At 36.2% G+C, this 14,855-nt stretch overlaps 1 protein-coding gene across 2 annotated transcripts; it reads left to right on the plus strand.

Annotated features, from left to right (window-relative positions):
- Positions 1-4,433: 4,433 nt before the first annotated feature.
- Positions 4,434-12,787, plus strand: LOC134536717 (zinc finger protein Xfin-like). Of its 2 annotated transcripts, none has more exons than XM_063376594.1 (2): positions 4,434-4,823; positions 11,434-12,787. In XM_063376594.1, exons 1-2 carry the CDS (start codon positions 4,729-4,731, stop codon positions 12,584-12,586), a joined length of 1,248 nt encoding a protein of 415 aa, XP_063232664.1. In that variant the 5' UTR covers positions 4,434-4,728; the 3' UTR covers positions 12,587-12,787. The 2 variants fall into 2 exon arrangements, with proteins under 2 accessions (XP_063232664.1, XP_063232663.1); XM_063376593.1 differs by having other exon boundaries at positions 4,438-4,823; positions 11,292-12,787.
- The last annotated feature ends 2,068 nt before the right edge of the window (positions 12,788-14,855 follow it).

Consider the following 14,855-nt stretch of genomic DNA (forward strand, 5'->3'; position numbering starts at 1 on the left):
TAATTTTTCTCAATATGGGAAAAAAAACCAATCTGGAGACACTGCTTATGGCTCGTTGTTATGGCTGTTAGTTCAAGGAAGCCCCTCAGTCCCATTTTATTTCTTATTTACACGCAGGACTTTATCTTCCATCTTGGACCCTATGTTCGCCTTACCGTATATGCGGATGACATAGTCCTATGGTATCAAGGACCCACTTTCCAGGACGTTAGTGCAAAACTGGCTGTCGCCATTACATCTGCCAATGAATGGTTAACGGCTCATGGAATGTCCTTGTCGCTATCGAAGACCCATCTGGTATATTTCACTAAAAAACGGTACAGTTCACCTCTTCCTACTCCATTATTAGAAGGTCACACTTTTCCGGCCATTTCCCAAGTAAAATATTTAGGTGTTATTTTTGATAGAACGCTCAATGGTATTGGCCATATAAACTATGTGATCATTAAATGCTACCGCAGGATACAACTGCCTAAAGCTCTAACTGCCAACAGATGGGGAGCAGATATTCATACCCTGAGGACTATCTTTCTCGCTACCATCCGAACTAATCTAATATACGGTTGTATTCTCCTACAGCATATATCTAAGACTCAAGCTTATCGGTTGGAAAAAATACAGAACGAAGCCATGAGGATTATTTTAGGGGCTTTCAAATCTACACCAATTATATATCTGCATGTTAAGTTAGGTATATTGCCTTTAACGTTGTACCGACCACTAACTTACTGTAAACATTGGACTCATCTACATCGGACGAAGTTAACCAGCCTCAAAAGATTGATGGATAAAGTATATGAAATTCCCCTGTCTATAAAACGAAGTTCGGTATCCATGTTGCCCGCCCAGATACAATCAAACTTTTCCTATGATTATGCATGTCACCATTATACTCGACTGTCAGAATTTTTGGAGGCAAAGATACCTCGCCTGTTGCTCTCCGTCAGATGGCTCTGGAAATTCTCGCACAATACCCGGACAGTACCCATCTCTATACCGATGGTTCCAAAACTTCTGATGGAACGGGAACAGCTTGGTTTGATCAAACTAATCACAAAATGGGCCTATACCAATTACCTACTTACATCACCATTTATCTGGCGGAAGCATTCGTGATTTATAGGGCCTGGAATTTTTCGCGATCGCGAATTTTGCGAAAATTCGCATGAAAATGCGAAAAGTAAGTACATTCGCGAAAACCACAACATTTCTATATTACACTGCGAATATATCCCCGAAAAGTACCATTACAGTAGAATACCGCCGATGCGAGCCCCCTCTGATGCGTCCATTCCGTTTATATGACCGTTTTTTGAGAAAACATGAAAAATTTGAGCAGAGAAAGTCGAAAATTTGAGTAAAATCGGCTGAAAAACAAGTCTGTTACACTTTGTTGGGCTCTATGTGTTCACGTTTATCTTGGCGAGAGCTGTACTGTAAGCAGCCAGGCATACAAAAGACGTCTAAAAATAGATACCACCCCTCTAGACTGTCCACACGGCAGTGTCTAGCCGAGCTCGGCGTGTCCACTATCGCACGAAAAGCCGTCTCAGCTGTCATGTTATCTTACCCGCCCGGCGGCTTGACGTCATACGTGACGTGACGCGACGCTTACCTCTCCCATCCCCTGCTAATTCTTCAAGGCTCATCCCTCCCAGAGCCACAAACCATGTAAAAACAACCCCCCCCCCTTTTTTTTTTTAACAGCTAACATTTCAACACATTCCCTCCCTTATTTCAACCTTCTGCGTGAGAAACTGTCAGCGTGTTTTTTTTTCTCTTTTTTTTTTACGCTGCGAAGGGACGTGGAAAAGATAATTGCTTAAGCTGTCAAAATAAACATCGCTGACGGCAAGGGCGGGAGCGTATCCTGTCGGTCTGTCGTTGTGATTTTTACTCCAAAAACATGTCACAGCATTTCAGGATAGCATTGTTCTTATTTCTTTCGTTTATAGCCGAATGTTTTCTACTTGATCCACACAAGGTTAAAGTATCATTTAACCCAAGTCTTGTGTTTCAGCATAATTACCTTATTTTTACATAAGCCGTGTTCGTGTATGGTTTTGATGCTCAAAATTGATCTGGGGTATAGTTCACACTAAGTTTCTTCTCATTTGTGCGCTGGGGTTTGTTCAAGTGGCAACCCCGTGTTCCTCCACTCCATTAAATACGAGCATATCAGTATCAGAAACATGGGTTTTATTGTACTGACAATAGCACAGTGATGTGCAAATTTTGCAACTGTAAAGTTTCATGGGATAGAAAAGATTTCATTGACAAACACCTAAAGTCGGCTAAGCATGTGGCATTGGCAGCCAAAAAAAAAAAAAATAAAGTTTGTAGTTGCAAACATCTATAGCAACGTGTCTGTTTTGTGTAACTGTTTTGGATTTAATTGGCTGTTATTATGCATATTAGCCTATTCCTAGTATACATGGATTGTTTATTAAATATGTAAACTATTATATTCAATAACTGCACAATTTAGTCAACATTTAAAATACCGGTAAAATTTCCATTGCATAACGAAAATACCGACTTTAAACCACCGCTTTTATAATTTGAAAGTACCGCTTTTTGCATACCTACTGAAAACACCGAAATTTTCCAGGCCCTAGTGATTTATCAAGCATTGACATATATACTAAACTGTCAGATAAAAGCTCCTCTCTTAGTCTCAGACTCTGCTAGCGTTTTAACCTCGCTACAATCCTTCCGGACTCCTACAGAGCTTCTTATCCTTGAAATTAAAAAATTATGCTTAGCCATTCGTCAATACACAAACGAACCTGTATTTCTATGGATTCCCAGTCATACTGGCATACACAACAATGAAATAGTCGATAATCTAGCGAAAATGGCAATTACTTAGGGTGTCCCTATGTACCCACGATCTCCGCAGCTCTTACAACCACTTATCAAGGCCCATTATCATTCTCTCGATTTCCCAATTGACACAATTATCTGCTGCCCGCTCTACCTTATATCATGAGTTACATGGCACTACATTTAACGTTATATCCCATTAACCCCTGTCATCACATCGAAATCGTGCTATAATATCTTTCCGCCTTCGTTCAGATCACAATAGTTCACCGGCACATCTTTACAAGCTGGGTATTATTGATTCGGCGAGTTCTTCCTGCGGAAACCCTCTTGCAGATATGCGACATATACTTCTGGAATGTCCAAATTTTGTGGACAGACAACAAAGGTATCAGGACTTGCAAAACCTGGGATTGCCTTTCCCCTTGTCGTATCCTTCGATGTTATACCACCATCCACATGAGGTATGTCAGATCTTACTTGATTTCATTATAGGCAATCATATTCATGTATAACCCTTAAGTAGTAATAATCCGAGGTGGCCGGTTTCCATGCCCATCCTCTTACTCCTTCATCCATGGCCTTCCGCTCCTGTGGTAGATCGGCCTCTACCAAGAAGACTAGCCTCCCTACTAGTGATGGGCAGAACGGATCTTTTGACCGAATCGGTTCTTTTGGATCAGTACCGTGAGATGATTCGTTCAGAACAATTCGTTCATCTCGGTCAATTCGTTCTTTTCTGTGTATGGGATCTGGCTCTTTTATCAGGTGTCGTAACTCGTTCATCCTTTAGAGTATTACGTACGTGTTTTTGTATTTGAATTTGAACATTGCTTTCCGTAGCCAGTGAATCACAGTTGCGTATATGAAACAAGATTATTTATATTTTATTACTTTTTAAGTTACAAATATTAATATATAGGCTATTTACACTCTAGTGACAGTAAAGTGTTTACATGTAGACCAACACATTTAGAGAGAAAAGACAAAAATTTAATACTACTGCAATACAGTATGAAGAGAAACAAATGAAGTACATTAATTAACCCAGAAATGGTAAGTGTGAACATTTGTAGTTACTTTCCCTGTTATTTTTTAATTCATACGGTTTTTTTTGTTTTTTTAGTTTTTTATTTCCAAATTTGTGTATGTGAATGTGAAAAAGCAATTTTAAACCACTACTTAACAGTTGACATTTTCAGGTATAGATACTTTTCATGTTACCCTATTTTATTTGATCAGTTATCGTTTGCTCTTGTGAACATGCGCACGCTGTGATTACTAATTCTTCAGACTCCTGACGTCATGAATCATTTTACGAACGAATCAGACCGGGCGCGTGACCGGTTCTCTCATCTCGTTCTCTCGTTCTCTCCGCGTTTTCGTTCTTCCGAATCTTTCAAGGTACCGGCTCTCAAAGAGCCGGTTCTTTACATCGCGAACGAATCGCAAGATTTCGTTCTCTCAAAGATTCGTTCTTTTTGAACGAATCGTTAACGAACGACCCATCACTACTCCCTACCCGTGATTTTCCTTAACGTAGATAACCCACTAATGTCTAAGTTCAGCTGCTTTGAACCATGGCTGCTGGTTCACATCGTAGGCCACCCAACCAAAAAAAAAGGTTTTGAAGAAGAAGAAGAAGAAGAATCACCACATAGAACTGAATGTTAAAATAAAAGTTTTAGGAAAATGGTGTTCTATAATTTTTGAAATATTCTGTATTCATTTTCTCAATGTAGCTTAGCTCTTGTTCTGTATATTTTATAAATGTACTTAACTGAAGACGTAATTATTACAGCCATATAAAATATTTATTAGTTTTTCACTTCGCAAGATGTTTTTTTTTGTTATATGGCTAACAGATTATAATCAAATGGGATAGGATTTTTTAAAAAAGTGATGTTTTTAATTTACATAGCAATGCTGAGGTTAGAGCTGGGGCGATCTCCATTACGAAACCAGCTTTGTGGCTGTAGTAATGCAATCATTTTCAGGTATGTATGAAGTCTGTATACTTGTACAACATTATTACACCTTAAGGCCCGGCGGTAATTGTCTAGTATAGGGTTGCCACTTAAAAAAAAAAAGGGGGGGGGGGCGGTATCCCAAAATTGGACTTATTAAGTTCCGTGTTTTATTTCCAATTATTTTGTAGAGGCTCATTCAAATATTTTCAAGAACTTTACCAAATAACCATTTTACGTTCGCCTGAGTGTTAACTCTGTCACCGCCATGCTTGCGTGTAGGTAAAAGTTTAATGGTATTTGCGGGTTAGAGTTGGTGTAAAATTATTGTAAATATTACCTGTCATGTAAATATAATGAATGAAATTTTTTTTTTGTGCTTTAATAGCATAGCCAAGACTTTCAACAAGAGAGATCTTTGATCCATTTGTTCCCGCCATGTTTACTTGATGCCAGCTGCAAGATGATCCTGTGGTTCTCCAGAGATTCTTAGGAATACAGCGTAGCCGAAGCTGTCATTATGTTACGGTTGTGGCCAAGACTGTTTTCCACCCTATTTGGTTTTCTACCATAATTTTATGCTTTAAGACCTTGGTTATTAACTCTTGAACATGATAGCGAAACAACATTGATATATGTACGGAAAATCAGGATTTGTTTGCTTGCTTAATATCCTTAAAAAGTCCTTAATTTGTCTTTAATTTCACTAAAATTCTTTAAAAACTCCATAATAAACTCCAATATGAAAGTAATGGTTGGTATTTTAAAGTTGTTTTTTTTTTTTTTGTTTTTGATTTTGCAGTAAACAATGCTTTGTGCATGCCCAATACAATTGGTGAATTTCAGACTGTGATTACATTTTATACCTACATAAAAAGTTAAGTTTCTTTTTCCCTTTATTTTTGTATACCACCTTTAAACTAAAAAGATTTTTTTTTGTTTTACTGTGTTATTGTAAACTTTCAAAGTAAATGTAATTTTATGATCAAATTAAATGTAGCATGGGTTAGATATTTTTTCCAGAGATAATCTGTGGTTAATCTGTAAGAATTGAACTAAACAAAATTATCTTTTGTGCATTGACTGTTTAACATTTTTTTTCTTAAGAAATTTTGTGATATTACAAACAGTTTCCTACCTCTCAGTTTATTCGGCTTATTCGGCTAATGTCACTGTCTGGTACAAATAAATTTGTTTGAGTACATACGTAATTTCAGAATTTTTTTATTCCCAATGAGTTTTGTACATGGATAAACAACTAGAGATACATTTTATGATATTTATATTGTCCTTTTTTTCTTATATTTGTCTTTTGAATACTCTGTTTGAAAAAAAGAACACTGATTAATTTTTAAAAGTGAAGCAGCCTAACACTGAAAAATAAAGGTCAGGGAAAACCTGGAAAAGTCAGGGGATTTCATTTAGGATTTTGTGTGGCCACCCTGAAATCTGATTTGAATATTGTGACGTTATTTCTAATACCACAACAGTATGCTTCTTTAATAAGAAAACACTAAAGTATGGTTCTTTTTACTTGTTTAACGCAAAGTGACTAAGTGCTGCCGGATGAGCATTCAAAGAGCAGGTTAAAACGCTTTTGTTTCCCATTCGTCTCTCTTTTTTTCAAAGAATGTTAGTCCTACAAGCCACATGGCTCTTGACCTAGGTGTTCCCACTGTAATGTTGCAGAACCCTTCCCTCCTAATTAAATAATTTTTCTGTTAAACTATTTTCATGAATGTAAATATTTCTTAAAAGGTCTTTATAACGATATTTTACCGTTTGTTATATATTTTAGGGTTGATATTTATTACTTGCTATGTTTTTAAGAAGGTATTTTGTATTTTATTAGACATTTTCAATCATTACTATTTTTTATGTCATTATTCTCAAAGAAGTCGCTGTACTAGATATTTGCCTGCTTAGGCCTACTTTTTCAGGTTATTTTTAATGATTTTAATTTGGTTAAGAAATTTGTATTATAATTACTATTTGTAATGTTCATTTAACGTGTGGAATGGTTCTAGAACAAGGGACAGTGGCTAGTGTGAGTGAGAAAGAAACAGTGCTTCCCCGCCAACCGAGATAAGCTGTAATTCTCCACTGGTCATGGGAAAGGTGTGATAACTGCTCTCTCACGGTGTGGGAGAGAGAACGAGAATGGAACTCCCCGATTTCGATGTGAAATTGAAAAGAGAAAGATCAGGGGAAGCCCAGAGTTCTGTGTGTAAAAGATTTTTTCATGTGTTGTAACTTGCTCTGTAATTGGCTGATATCTGTAGAGTGAATGAAGCGTGCCTGTGATTGGTCGGTGAGGTCATGTGACGTCTACTCCCTGCGTGGAGGAGACGAGTTCATGAGTTCACCAGTCGTCTGTCGAACGCTGGACGAGTAGGTCGCGTTCGATGGCTTCTCGCTAAATTATCATTATCATGTAATTTACGAAGAGATCATTTCACGTTGGTGGTCGGAGCCAGGCCTGTATTTAAATCAACCTAATTGTTTTTTTTTTGTTTTGGACATAACTTAATTAGAAATTGCGGCCACCTTCGTAGGCATGTTGGCTCGGGGCGGAATTCGTTTTCGCTGGGTGCGGTTCTCTTCGAGGTCGTCCCATTTTTTTATACTTGCAGTAAAACATTACTGAAGGACTCAATCTACGCTATTAATTTTCGGTAATTTCTCGTCATGCGAGCTACCAGCTGTTTTTCGACGGGCAGATACATGTGTGGAACGAGTGAATGAACTTTTGTAAGTGTTTGGATTCGTCGGGGCATTCTGTTTAGAAAAATAAAAATAATAAAAAACATCAAAATTTGCAATCGGCGTTGAACTGTTTATTTTGTATATAACGAACCGTTATACCACATGGAAAGTATGGTCAGCGGTCCATGCAGATGGAAGGCATCCTTTTCACTTCACCTCAGTGCAAGGTAAATTTAAATTATTACATTTATTTCATCCTCATAGCTGATTGTATGTTCATTTAAAATAACACAAAGTATGGGTTAAGAATACAAAGCCATTTATCTGTCCACTGAACATTGGGTGGGTAAAAAATGATTTCCCTCCTTTTCTTCCTTGCAAAATCAATTTTTGTTTAATTTTTTCTTGGGCTATCTCTCAATACCTACAATGGTAAATATGTAGTTGAGCGATGTGTTAAAAAAAAAAATGTTTAAATTCTGAAAATACTTTTATTCTATGCTTTTTAACTTCCTCTTCCCCGGCGGAGATAAGAAATTACAAATACTTTAGGAGATATAGCCGTTCTTATTTTGCAATACAAGTCCTGTGCAATCATTCGACCGTCGCAATTTTTTATTTTGCCGTGTGTTCGTGAATGCCTAATTAATTAAAATGGTCGATTAGGTCAGGTCAGTTACATTATAAATACTTTCAAACTAAGCGGACATTAAAAATAATATGAATTAATTTTAATGGTTGTTTAGTTTTAAAGTATTTATAATGTACTGACCTGACATAACAAACCAGGACAAAAGATGAACAGTAGGAACTCACGTAATTTTTTTTTTTACTTATTACTTGCACAACAATATCCAAATAACAAATAAAACATTAAAATTTGAAACGTTAAAAACTCACCTAAGTTAGAGGCGGTAGCAAGAAAAAAAATTCCATACTTGTAAACAAGAAACAGTGGTGAATGCCGCATGAATGCACAGGGTAAATATGTAGTTGGGCGGTATTTGCGAAAAAAAATGTTAAAAATCCGAAAATACTTTTATTCTATGCTCTTTAACTTCCTCTTTTCAATAAAAGTGGCGGAGGTAATAAATTCCAAATACTTTAGGAGATATCAAATTTTTTAATTTCATCATATGTAGTTGAGCGGTATTTGCGAAAAAAAAATGTTAAAAATCCGAAAATACCTTTATTAGATGCTCTTCAACTTCCTCTTTTCATTAAAAGCGGCGGAGATAAGAAATTCCAAATACTTTAGGAGATATCGAATTTTTAAATTTCATCACAATTATAGCAGTGCGTTCATGTGGCTTTCACCATTGTTTCTTGTTTACTAGCATCTATTTTTTTATTGGATAATGATGTCACGTGATTGTTCGTGATAGTCCAGAATTCAAATTAACCAATACGTGATTATTTACTTCATTTATTGTTTAAAACGGTGTTTATTTACCGCCTCCAACTTAGGCGAGTTTTTAACGTTTCTAATTTTAAAGTCTTATTTTTTATTGTTGCGCAAGTAATAAGTAACAAAAAAATTTTACGTGAGTTGTTTCTGTTCATCCTTTGTCCCGGTTTGTTAGGTCAGGTCAGTTACATTATAAATACTTTAAAACTAAAGAACCATTCAAATTATTTCATATTATTTCTAATGTACGCTTAGTTTCAAAGTATTTATAATGTAACTGACCTGACCTAATCAACCATTTTCATTAATTAGGCATTCACAAACACACGGCAAAATAAAAATATTGCGACGGTCGAATGATAAACACAGGTCTTGTATGCAAAATAAGAACGGCGATATCTCCTAAAGTATTTGGAATTTCTTATTTCCGCCGCTTTTAATGAAAAGAGGAAGTTGAAGAGCATCTAATAAAGGTATTTTCGGACTTTTAACATTTTTTTTCGCAAATACCGCTCAACTACATATGATGAAATTTAAAAATTCGATATCTCCTAAAGTATTTGGAATTTCTTACCTACGCTGCTTTTAATGAAAAGAGGAAGTTGAAGAGCATCTAATAAAGGTATTTTCTGATTTTTAACATTTTTTTTCGCAAATACCGCTCAACTACATATTTACCATGCACAGGTATTGTTATTAAAATTAAAAAATTCGATATCTCCTAAAGTATTTGGAATTTCTTATCCCCGCTGGGTTTTATGAAAAGAGGAAGTTAAAGAGCATAGATTAAAAGTATTTTCGGATTAAAAATTTTTTTTTTAATACACATCACCCAACTACATATTTACCCCTGTACAATAACCGTGGAGTTTGCCATCGATCTCACATTTATTCCAACGGATTTATCTCTATTTCAGGTTTAGAAGAAGGAGATGAAGACGACGATTGCAATTCTGCAGTTTCTACATTTTGACATAGAAAATTGACCATTTTTGACATATTTTATGGACGGAAGAATTGAAATTTACTAGAGAGGGGATTTTCAACAAGCACATCCTTCAAAATTGCCACATTCCACATGTGATTAGGCGAACACCTCATCAAACTAAATTTTTGGTAAATGTCTGGGCAGGTGTGATCGAGAGGCACCTCATCAGACAGCACAATTTGTTGGACACCCTCAATAGTGATGATTAACTTGATGATTACCCTGCAGAATAACTTTTCAGAATTGATGAGAGCTGATATTCGAGGAAGATCGTTCAATGGTCTTCTAAAACAACGGCTGTCCGGCACATTTGACAGTGCAAAAGTACCTAGATAATGTTTTCCCCAGACCTAACTCCACTCGATTACTTTGTTTGGGGATGTGCTAGAGAGTTGGTGTATGAAGTGGAGATTGATGCAAACACTTGGTGGAGCAGCAATACCGCTTTTGCAAAAGTGAAAGAAGAACTGACTCAGCTCCATGATTGTAGAAATCTGACTTAGGTGTCGAGCCTGTATTAGTAACAGAGGGGATGTAGTTGAACAGGATGTGAGACAGTTTGTTTAATAAATTATTATTTTTATTGGTATTGCTTGTGCTTATTTTTTTCCTTTGCATCTCATTTTGTACACCAATTTAGTGCATTGTTTTAATAAACAATAATTAAAGAAGTTTTTAAAGCTTATGAACTTCTTGAACGTGATTTTGTTTTTTTAAAAATTCAAATATAATTTTCTTTAAGTCCCTTTTCTCTACTAAGTTCTAGTTCTCTAACTTGTTGAACTAAAAGTGTATGATTATATCTTATAATTATTTCTTAAATTCCTTTTTCCTAACACTATTAATTACGTGAACTTAAGGTACACAAAATTACTTCGAAAGTAATGTAAGTTTGGGCCCCATTGTAAACGTAATACAAATTATGTAAATTTGATATGCTGGTAATTATGTGTTATTAGATAATACTAAAACAATGTTGTAACACATTAAATCAAGTTATTTTAGAACTAAAAGTACATTTTGTATTGGAAGGTTGTGAAGAGAACCTGTACATACAATTCCGTACTCTATATATGATCATATGTATGCAATAGAATCTTGGCATTGTAATAGTATTTAATTTCATAATTTTCCATCAAGTATTTGCAGTATTCATGAGTTCTATACTCATAATGTTCATTAAAGATCTTACTGTCATTACAAATGTGTAAGCACTCTGACAAAGGACTATTTTTGTATTATACATGAGCTTGTAATCATTGGTTCTGTAGGCAGTACACTACGTGATACTACAAGCATGGACACCTTTTTATCAAGTTGTGCATTTACCTGTGGAATTATATGCCTTTTCTCTATCAAAAAACCTAATATTACGTGTACATTTGTGTTTCCGCAGGTTCAGCCAAAGCATTGAGATGTATTGATTGCAAGTGTGGCTTTTTGTCTGCCTCTGCACTTCTTCAGCATTTTGCGAGCCACGACTCCACGAACAATGAAAATGATGAGCTGGACAACATTTTCTGTGAAATCATGTCTAGGTTGCACCACTGCAGTCCGGCCCACATACGCAGAAACATAAAGTTGAGCTCTGTTTGCGAGCAGTCGTCGACTTGTGAAAACTGCGACTCCCCGGGCCGTGTGGAATGCCCCGGTCACGTGCGTCCGGCCAGGGACACCATGACCATGGAAGAGGACCTGGTCGCTTGGGCTAGCGAAGACCGGCAGGTGGAGCCTGTGCCCATCAGCCACATACTCACCGAGATCGGTGTGCGTGCCAAGAACAGGAGACAGAATTCGTCTCTATCCGGTGACTTCATGCTCGTGCGGTGCAGTTTGCAGCGACGGCTGGAAAATTGCATCGTGAAACTGTCCTCGAGGCAGAAGAATTCGTCTCCCGTTTCGTGCATTAACATTTCCAGAGATCGGAAGACTGCGTCATCGAGCCATTTAACACAGTCTAAATCATCGACACGCCATCTTCCCAACTGTTCAAAGTCGAATCCTGTAAATGTGTGTTTCCTGATGAGGAATGGCGTGGCGGGGCTGGGTGCAGGGAAAGGCAGAGCCAAGAGTGCGTCCTGTCGCAAGCAGGCGTCTCCGAGGAAGGTGGTGCCTCGCCACACTGCCGTTGGGAGGGAGGGGGGAGCCCGCGAGGAATGCCCGGCAACATCGCCGTGGTGCGAAGCGGAGGCCGCTGATTCCGCCCACCGCCATGTGCCTTCCGCCACGGACTGTTCCTACGGCAGAGCCGTGTCCGGCAAGAAGAAGTACCCGTGCCACCTGTGCACCAAGACGTTCGGTTGGTCGACCGACCTGAAGCGCCACATCCTCACCCACACGGGGGAACGGCCGTTCAAGTGCGGGCTGTGTCGGGCGACGTTCACACGCAACTTCCTGCTGCAGAAACACGAGGCCAAGTTTCACGATGCTGATGTTCAGACGTTTGCCTTGGGTGGCAAGGACTCTAGTTCCTCGATGAATGGGAGTCTTTTGTCCCAGAGCAGGTTAGTGCAATACAAGCAGGGAGTTGCTAGCAAGTTGGGGGAAAAAACTGAGATACTCAAAGTTTCTAAGCAGAAAAGCAAGTCTACTAAAAAATTTAATTTGGCTAAAAAAAGCACATTGGGGATGGAGGTGAAACCAGTTTTACCATCAAAAATGTCTTCATCAGAAGCTTTAAATAGTTCATAAATTTGTACCTTAATGTTTAGAAATACAGTATTGATATACAGAGTACTTATTTTAATATATTTATTTATACTAAATAAATGTGGGTTAATATAGGTTCATGCAAAACATGCTTTAAAAAATGCAATCTTTGAATGCAGTTTGTGAACAAATATTTTTATGTAATTTAACAATTTTGGTAGTAAATTACTTAATGGTATTTAAGAATTAAGAGTTTGGGATCATTGTTTAATCAGGTACTTAAAACAAAGAAGGTACAAAAACAAAATATAAATTTAGTCAATTGAGTGATTAAATGTATTGTAAGTCTGAGTATGAGTTACCATCACCACATAGACACATTTTAGAGAAATTTTTTGTTGATTTCATTATATATATATTATATATGTGTATTTAGTTTTTCGTTAAGTTTTGTGGTGTTGCAATAAAATTTAAAGCATCATATCTATATGGTATCCCCTTATCATAGGTGATAGGTTCCTTTTGAAAGTTTGCTTTGCATTATTGGGTGTGATCACCCGCTCTGTGATTGAGAACAGTATTTGTGAATTATCATGGCAGATGTGGTTTTGTGTTCTTTACATAAAATTATTTGAATTTTCAACATTGATCATTTTGGTGTATGGACTATTTTTGTATCATAATGCACATCATTTTATGCAACAAAAAATTATTTTTAATTTGTTTGTCTAATCATTTATTGTCGTACAACAGGCTGTTTTAAATATTCATGCTGGCCGGTCACATTGAGCATACTTTGTGTTTATGCTTCCTTTGGCAGTGAGATATAATATACATATGCCCTTCTTAAATAGAACTGGAATTAAATAAATTAGTGTTTCACAAACCTTTTATACATTTCCATAAGGTCATAACAAATATTTTAATAGTGTGAGATTTATTTCTTTACTAGAGTGCATTTCATGTACGTTAACTTTGTGGGTTAACCACGGAATTTTCATTAAAACTACATTGAGGTTCTGCTGTCTCAGTTCTGAACATACTGGAGTGAAGATAGCGTACTGTATTTAAAGTTATAAATGGGATAAATAACAATTAAATAATTTGTAAGGCCTCAAATGTTCCTGTGTTGGGATACCTCGGTAAATATTTATTTTTAAATACAAACATTTATAATGAGTTTTTGTGTGCCCATGTGTGTTTGAATTTAACCCGTCATTGGTCGCATTGTAAAATGTTACACCAGTGGTCGCGCATGAGCATTTTGCTCATAGACTTAATTTTACGATTAGAGTCGTGCTTAGCCACTTTTAAAAGGTCAAATATTTTACTTATTGCAAATGAAACAACTTTGCTTTTTTAAATAATATTTAATATTATTATCACATAATTTTTAATTTTTTTATTTACATAAATCATCATCAGAATAAACTATTTGGCTGTATACTGAAATTCCTTCGTCCGGCCTATGAATACATCAACAATAAATGCAATAGTTTTGGAAGCAAAACAGAAAATCACACATTATTTACTACTTCATCATTTTATAGCAAAAAAAAAAATATTAAATCTACTGAGTCTTTTGAGGGCACACTAATTTATGTTATACATTTGAGACTATGACTAATAGAACACACATTATGCATTAGAGAATTTCTATTTCAAAATTAACTGCTTTCATGGAAATTTACTTTTTATAACACATAACTAACTCTATTAGGATTTTTCAATATTTTGGTCAAAATTTTTATCAATGGCGGCTGCTTGGTTTTCAGGTGGTAAACTCTACGGCAACCATGGTGGAACTTCTGTAAATACAAAGCACAGAATATATATCACATTACTGAAAATTCTAGTAAAAAATAAAATAGATTCATAAAACTATGGAAAGACTATAATTACATATCTTCCTCTGGAATTCCTAAGAGTTTTTCCAAAATTATAAATTCTTGTCTAACTTCTATGCAAATTCAGCTTTTCAGCATACGTATTCAAAAGTAATTACTTATTTTGATGCGAAAATCAACAATTTTGTAACAAAATGATAATGTTTACTATAATTGATGTTTTATGTAATTTTTTTTTGTATTTTCAATGAAAATATTGATAATTATAACATAACTTACCTGTTCTGGAACATTCAGCGATTTGTTGAAGAGCCAAAGCCACAATGTTCTTCTCCCGATTCATTTCAATAAGTAATACCAAGAATCATTAAATTTATTCTCACGAGAATATATTCCAAGACTAAACACAGCACTTTGCAAACCGAACTGTCGTCACAATTGTAGCAACGCGACTGGTCGCACTG

Source organism: Bacillus rossius, chromosome 11 (assembly GCF_032445375.1).
Source record: "Bacillus rossius redtenbacheri isolate Brsri chromosome 11, Brsri_v3, whole genome shotgun sequence".
NCBI lineage: Eukaryota > Metazoa > Arthropoda > Insecta > Phasmatodea > Bacillidae > Bacillus > Bacillus rossius.